Source organism: Stylophora pistillata, chromosome 9 (genome assembly GCF_964205215.1).
Source record: "Stylophora pistillata chromosome 9, jaStyPist1.2, whole genome shotgun sequence".
NCBI lineage: Eukaryota > Metazoa > Cnidaria > Anthozoa > Scleractinia > Pocilloporidae > Stylophora > Stylophora pistillata.
This window is the reverse complement of record NC_142527.1, coordinates 12,742,737-12,750,648: the sequence shown is the minus strand read 5'-3', so window position 1 is coordinate 12,750,648 and position 7,912 is coordinate 12,742,737. Positions and strand designations below refer to the sequence as shown.

The following is a 7,912-nucleotide window of genomic DNA, read 5'->3' as shown; positions in this document are numbered from 1 at the left end:
AACCTTTGGAATAAACAGAACTTCATTTTTAATTCTCCTCAAAATTCCTTTGCCAAACATTAATTTACGAAATATATATATATATATGTGCTCCTTATAAAGACAAGAAGAAGACCACGTAACGATGCAGACCCCTCAGTCTTTGAAAATGTTGCAAATTATCAAGGAACTTTATGAGGAACAGCGAACACAAACTCCTGAGAGAGTCGATAAATCCCCAAGTTTATGCCGAAATCAAAACAAACTGTTTTGGTTCCGATGCAAAGGTTTCATCGACCATTCTGTACCTTTTTTAAATTGATGAGCTTCTTTCACGTTTGAGCACAAAGGGAAAGTTAGAGAAGAAAAGTGCGATCTGCACGACGATTACTTTTAAGCCTAACTAACTGGCAGCTGCCGGAGGTTTGCTGTTATCCTCACATTAGTTGACCAAGGTTAAACTTTTTGAAGGAAGGATCATTCATACCCTGGCAGTAGCTGCGTTATTGTACTTCTTCTCTGGGTAACAGCTCAGAATAATCTTTAGCAAAGAATCTCTCACAAAGATCACAAAAACACACCTAAAAAAACACTTCCAGTTTAGACCTCAGAATATCGTGTCGTTTCCATACGGCCAGGAGGCCATTAGACTTTTTCTTTGAAGTGTGAAAATGCAAACCATCTCGCAGGTTCTAACATAAAAGCTTCACTTTACGCCTTTATTGAACTCTATTGAAACGGGTCTTAATAGGCGTCATTTTCAACATCAATTCAAAAACACATTTTTCGTGAGAAGAACATTAGTATATGCAGCCGTTCATTGGTAATAATTTTCATACAGTTAAGCAAAGCTTTGCACACCTTTCCAAAGCCTCGTTACAACATTTTTTTTGGAAAGTGACCGTTAATCTTACGATAAGGTTTTTTTTAAAAACGTTTCGGATCGGAGACAGGCGCTTTCAATAAATAGAATTTATCATTCAAACAACGAAACCCGATAAATTTAAAATTGGATACAATTGACTTAGGCAAAGGAAATTGGGATTTTCTGCGGTTTTCAACTGTACTTTCCTTGATCCTGCTAGCCTTTCACTTCATCCGCAAATGACTCAAACGGCACTCAGGTACAAAACTTCACGATAATAATCGAGATTGCACGAGTAGTATATCAAATTTTCTTGAAAATTATGGCTGGAGAGCTGATAAAATTGATTGAAAGTTAAATTTGGAAGTACATTATTAATCAGTGAGTGCTAGAACTCTATTGAAACGGGTCTTAATAGGCGTCATTTTCAACATCAATTCAAAAACACATTTCTCGTGAGAAGAACACCAGTATATGCAGCCGTTCATTGGTAATAAATTTCATACAGTTAAGCAAAGCTTTGCAAACCTTTCCAAAGCCTCATTACAACATTTCTTTTGGAAAGTGACCGTTAATCTTACGATAAGGTTTTTTTAAAAACGTTTCGGATCGGAGACAAGCAATAAATAGAATTTATCATCCAAACAACGAAACCCGATGAATTTAAAATTGGATACAATTGACTTAGGCAAAGGAAATTGGGATTTTCTGCGGTTTTCAACTGTACTTTCCTTGATCCTGCTAGCCTTTCACTTCATCCGAAAATGACTCAAACGGCACCCAGGTACAAAACTTCACGATAATAATCGAGATTGCACGAGTAGTATATCAAATTTTCTTGAAAATTATGGCTGGAGAGCTTATGAAATTGATTGAAAGTTAAATTTGGAAGTACATCATTAATCAGTGGGTGCTAGTCGAGTCTTCACAATGACGCATCAGGCATTTTACTCTCCAAACACGACTCATCCAATTTTCATAAAAATTCAAGAGCTTACTGGACGAGTTATCCTCTTTTCTTTTTCTCTGGTAAGAGGTGCAGAAGACACCTAGAACTAGTTTTACCTCTGTGATCGACTGTCTAGGCAGAACCCGTTTAAGATTAAATAAAGAAGTTACCCAGAGTATTACAGTAAAAAAGACTATCACTTAACACGAACCGATTTGCCGTCATTGTCATCTGTAAAGCTATTTTAAACCATGCGCTTCTGATGCCAATTAAAATTGGAAAAAAGGTCCAGACATCTCCGGGCTTTGTAGGTGTGATATGGGTTCTGATTTATCTACTTGGATTTTAATTAGAACAAAAATGACCGTACACCAAGCCAGAGCCTTCAGTTTGCACATGGGTAGAGGGGATGAATAAAAAAAAATAGGTTTGAAGGGAAATTGAAGGACAGAGAGAGCCAAGAGCTAGTAAATTTTTTATCAAAACGATTTACGGGAACAAAGTCAGTCTTCTTGCAGTGGGAAATCCAAGCCATTAGGACAATCCTCAGTAAGTAGCAATAAAACTTGCTGCTATTTTGACGTTGTTAAACGTTCTTGACATCTTTGGTTATTTCGTTCACTTTTTATTTTATTTAATAATTGAACTAAGGGATTGCATTTTTACATTTTTCAAAATAACGGTGCAATTTATGATTGTAGAGTGAGCGTTTCTGAGTAAAGGTTGTTCCTTGTTTGCATCTGCAGTCTGCTTCGTGGTCTCCAGTCTCCAATATCAAACAAGACGTGACCAGAAATGGAAAGGTATGCAAACTGTGAAAACACGCCATGCCCTCATATTTATCAAGAGTGCCACACCCTGCGAGGAAAAGATAACTCAGTTCCTCACTAAAATAGTCGCTTGATTAACCTTAAATTCGTTAAGAACTGTATACTAATCGTATGATGATTTTGCGGATTTTGACTGATAGTCAACGTTCGAATGGTCCTTGACTGAATTTCTCCAGATTGAGTCAAAGCCAAATTATAAATGGTGCCCTTTGCTGAAAAGTACTTGCTACAGTAGATTGCGTTTGCAGTATCAACGATAACTTCTAGAAATAATCAAACAAGCTCTTGTTCAGAAATAAGGAGGTTATGAAAACTCCTCAGATAATTATAAACCACCTTTTACGAAAAAGAACTATGCATTTCTGTTTCTGATATAATCTGCACTTGATTTACAGCATCCTGCCAAAGACTTAAAGATAAATTCAAACAGCCGCCACAGGACGGAGACTACAATAAGAAGAGCAAATGCCAGGGGAACTGTTCCCAAGATAATGATTTCAACGATATGTAGCACAGTCATACAAATCTGTTCCTGCGCCGAAAGAACCTCGTCATTGATACCAAGTGCTACATCAGCCATGTTTATGATCGCCAATAGAAGAAGAGCCGCCAATGATGCTGTTTCAGCATGATTAACTCGTGAGTCCTGGAATGGCTTTTTCCAAAGATGGTAGGCAAGAATAGCAGCGCAAGTGACACTTAAACAAAAAATCCTAATGAAAGGAAAAACAATGAAAGTGTGAAGGCAGATCATAACCAAACGTCGAGCGATTAAAACGCTTTCCCAGTACACTGCTCCAGCACCTCGGTCTTCGTGGGATTTTCTGAAAGGGCCATAAACAACATCTTCTACCAAATTACACGAATGTGCTTGACTCTGGTCGAGAGATTCGCCGAAAGGGGAAGACTGTTCAGCGCTGTTACACGAGTCTGAATGACGCAAAGGTGTCTCTTCGTTGCTACTAACTATGGCTCCTGAATCTTTGAAAATCCTCCTGTATTTGACAACCCACATAACAGCGAAAGGCAAAGGAAAGGTGCAACCACATACAAACTGCCCTGGGGAAATAATTTTACTATTAAGCAAACGAGATCCAAGGTACAAGACGAAAACGAATGGCATGATGAAAACAAGCAAAAACACACCGCAAAGTTTCTGCCACCAACACCAGCACTGGACATTTCCATCATAAAAAAAGCGTATCGTTGACTGTATTTCAACGCAGTTCAATGCTTTAAGTGCTCCCTTTGCTAGTGCTGAATAGCCAAGAAGAAGACATTCTGTTGTGGCACTTAGATACTGACCAGAGGGAGGAAAAATCGGAGATTGTTTGTTTATTTTCCTAACTGTTCCATGAAAAAGGAAAATGACCAGGACACCGACCAGCACAGCGAGGACTTGAGAGGCCTCCAAGAAAATCTTCGAAGCGACTGTAAGTCCGCGAATTGGACAGATCAGTGTTTTACTCGAAGAGATAGCTTTAAAGTCGAACCAACCAAGTATAGGAGTCAATAAATAGTTGTCCTCCAAATGAATCTCAAAGGCTTCCGACATGAATACTAAGTTAGCCACCTGGTAAAAATAGAAGACTACCTTGATGTATCCACCACCGTTTGGAGAAGAAGGTGAAGCGTCTCTTTTGTGTGTCGTTATTTTCCATGGCAAGATCCGTTGAATGAAACACATGACCGGATACTTCCAAACAAGAAGGAAAGCAAATGTTAAGCTGTAGAAAAGGACGACAGACCAGAACCAGTGGTCTTCACACTCATCATTGGTTGTGCATTGTGGAGAGAAAAGAGTTTCTGTGTAACCAGTCTTACATTGTCCACAGAGAAACCCAGTACGGTTTCCAGAACAGCCTGATAGCAGATAACCCTGGTTGTCATAGGGACAGCTGACATTTAGATAGGGACAACAGTAACCTGTCGGACAACCCTGGAAGCCGACAGTGCCATGATCTGACAACAAAGGGAATCCCCAAAAGGTGGGTTTTGCAGCGATATCAGTTGTACAGTTTGCACCGAATGGGCACGGTCGACACTTAGTGGCAAAAGGCTCTACACTGTAAAAACCTGGAGAACATTGTTTGCAGCTTAAAATAAAGGACTCTGACATGGTGTTATATAAGCCATTCGGGCAAGCTTCGTTTGAAACAAAATGAGAATGAGCGAGATTTACCTTTTTTCTCAAAGTTCCAACTGGACACTGAATGACCGATGTATCATCAATCTTTGCTTCACTTGCTCCCGTGACCATAAAATAAGCATCGATGTCCTGAGAGGACTCAACCGAGAGAGTAGTGTTACTTAGTTGGATTGGTCCTGAACTTGCCCAGTAAATGAATCCTGTAAAGGAAGGAACCATAACTGCTATATGGACTGCCAGTCCATTTTGCCAATTCTTCGTCTGATCAAAAGATGTGTCGACCAACTCAAGACTGGTGGACCCTTCTGAAGCAAAAAGAGTGTATATGGCTAAATTGTCTACAAATTGATAGTTGCTGAGGTTATTGTGGCCGTTTTCTAAACGCACAACCGAGGTATCGGCGCTATTTCCGTCAAAAGTAGCGTTAAAGAGTTGGATGTAGTTTCTGTAGATCCATCTTGGAATTTTACATGAAAGTGGATCTTTCTGGTCGGGTGGTAATCGAAACAGTAAGATCCTACCCTGTATACTATTGTATTTAAAGGTTGCCTCCTCAATCTTTACCTTACTTCCCTGATTTTGAATATAGAAGAACAACAATGCCAAGCTTTGGAGGACAGAACTTTCAAACTTGTTTGCCGTGAAATTTACTTGTCTTATTACCAGTTGGGCACCTGTAGACGCCCTAATCTCCATGGAGAAAAATTTGTTGCTTTCAAAGATCGATTGCCCAAGGGAAAATGTCGAGCTACTTACATCATTTGAGCCCAGTTTAAAGAGCATTCCTCCTCCACTATTGTTTCTGTACAACAAGCCACTTATGGTTATATTTGCTACGTAACTTGCGCCCACGAAGAAATTTACCGGCTGTCCTGCCAATGTGTTATTATCAGCTGTAAGACTTCCAATATTTTCGGAAAAGCTCGTTCTGTTCAGGGTGAACTTTAGTTGAATGGAGAAAATTAAAATGGTCGTCCAGCCGCACGGGAAACGCTCATCCTGTGAGTTTCCATGGAAATTACAATCGACAATCGTTACATCTGAATTTCGAGCATCCAAGTGTAACGTTGAACTTCCCATGTCAACCTTATTATGCCAAAAGGAAACATTAACTAAGTTTACTTGAAGGTAAGCTGACTCTACGCAAATTGTTAGAGTACCACCCAAAGGAACATCCTCGATAAAATTAGGTTGTCGAAGTATGTTTCTTTGAAACGAAACATTTTCGACTAGGAGAAAACCTTTAGCTACTTTAAAATCAACCGCTAGGATGTATATCGCTGAGCCCTCATTTCTGGCGCTATTTTGTACAAATTTGCAGTCTTTAATCTGTAAGCGAAATTCACGGCTACTCTCAACCAGCATGGCTCCTCCACTTAGCGGAGAACTATTATTGATAAAGTCACAATTTACGACAGAAATGTCAACGAGGCCTAAATTCCCGCCAACAATGATTGCTCCCCCAAAATTATGAAGAAACATTCCTTCACTCACAGACACGGAAATGTATTCCAACGTTGAATGAAAAGAGTTGTGATCCTTAGGATGCGCTTGCAAAATATGGCCCAAGTCCTTATAGTTTGCTCTGTTTCGGTTGAAATACCTCGCACTTCCGTTCACATTATCGGCATTTTTGACATGCAAACATCCTCCGTTGAGCGCAAAGTTTCTTATGAAAGAGACGTTGTTAAATGTCATAGACGAGGGATACCTCATCATACGTATTACCGAAATCATGAACACGGCCACATCCACCATTCTCACTTTACTTTCCGATGCGTTATTTCCAGTAAACACTGTATCATAAACTTCTATTTTGAGGTTATTCCCAACGACACTGATACAAGGAAGAGAATTGTTGCTAAAAACAGATTTGGCTATTAGCAGAGAATGGTTCCCATCGAACGTCTTAAAATCAACAACGGCTGCTGCGTTTGAGAGAGATGTAGCATCTATAAAATTGCAATTTACGACATTGAGCGTGCTCATCCGAACAGCAATACAGCTATCAATAAATGTGAGTCCATCCAGGTAAATAGTTACGGTGTCTGATGTGTTACTGCCATCTAAAATAATTCGCCTCAAAGATGAACATTTAATGAATACCTTGGCTTTGCCGAATCGTCTCAAGGATAAACTTTTGTTAACGTAAATTCCATCCGGCTGTGACGTTGTCGGTAAGCATGGGTATGGATCACGTGATGTCTCAGTGCCATCTATAGAAATAGTGTCGTTCCACTGCGCATGTGCAATACCAAGAGCAATCAATTTACATGCTGTCTTCATTGTTCCACCACAAGAAGGCTGGCTGTTACCATGACAGCGAGAGACATAAATTTCTTTACTGAAAACAGTCCCTAAGAAAAGAAGGGCAAACGATTACAATCACTAAAAATACCTTCAAAACCCATACACGGCTGCTTTGCATTTCATTTAATTTTCTGGTTTTGTCACCCAACGCTTGTTTGACAACACTTGTGTGACACTACGCATTTGATCCATCCATCCGCTTTTCAACGGGGCAGATATGCTGTAAAAGAACCACTGCGCCCTACTTACAACCTGCGTTGCAGGCGGACGTGTCACACAATCCCCGGTATACCGGCGGTTTAGACTGTCTGCGACGCAGGCTACCTACTTACGGCATTAGGAAAAAAAGTATATAGAACATGACTAGATTTTTTAATATAGTTAGCCAGAATCATGATTCAGTGCTCAAATGACAGTAAGGCGTTTCAGAAACTGAGAGTCAGGCCATGCAAGTTGACCGCAGGCTAAATTACACTGCACAGTGATTGTGTTTTTCTTCTTTTACTTTCCTGTTCCTGTTGCAGTATGTAATCCATGATCGAAGGATATTCATTTAATGGAGACGATTAATTGTTAAACGTTCTGGTCTTGACTTAACTTACCAATATCGAGAATGCACAGGATCAAAATAATTCGGTTGAAAATGTGACTAAATGGACGCATCGATAAAGTTTTCAGAGTCCTCATAATCACAAACCAATTGCATCACTACTTTGACCAAGGTATCGGTCTCTAGTGGCTGTTCTGTTTGATCGGACCTGTGTGTAGTGCCCAAACTCTGTAATAGGGACCTTAAGCATCGATGACTTTGGGTGTCACGGACGTTCGAT

General features: G+C 39.9%; 1 protein-coding gene across 2 annotated transcripts; it reads right to left on the bottom strand.

Annotated features, from left to right (window-relative positions):
• Positions 1-2,397: 2,397 nt before the first annotated feature.
• Positions 2,398-7,899, bottom strand: LOC148723376 (uncharacterized). Of its 2 annotated transcripts, XM_088732058.1 has the most exons (3): positions 7,685-7,899; positions 4,806-7,129; positions 2,398-4,319 (listed from the first exon to the last, which is right to left on the bottom strand). In XM_088732058.1, exons 1-3 carry the CDS (start codon positions 7,767-7,769, stop codon positions 2,976-2,978), a joined length of 3,753 nt encoding a protein of 1,250 aa, XP_088588184.1. In that variant the 5' UTR covers positions 7,770-7,899; the 3' UTR covers positions 2,398-2,975. The 2 variants fall into 2 exon arrangements, with proteins under 2 accessions (XP_088588184.1, XP_022806639.2); XM_022950904.2 differs by having other exon boundaries at positions 2,398-7,129.
• Between the last annotated feature and the right edge of the window lie 13 nt (positions 7,900-7,912).

Bases quoted from the DNA above. Each gene is read 5' to 3' on its own strand.
- LOC148723376 (XM_022950904.2), bottom strand. From the start codon at position 7,769: ATGAGGACTCTGAAAACTTTATCGATGCGTCCATTTAGTCACATTTTC. The intron at 7,130-7,684 runs GTAAGTTAAGTC...TTCTTTTCTTAG, and splicing joins CCTGTGCATTCTCGATATTG to GGACTGTTTTCAGTAAAGAA.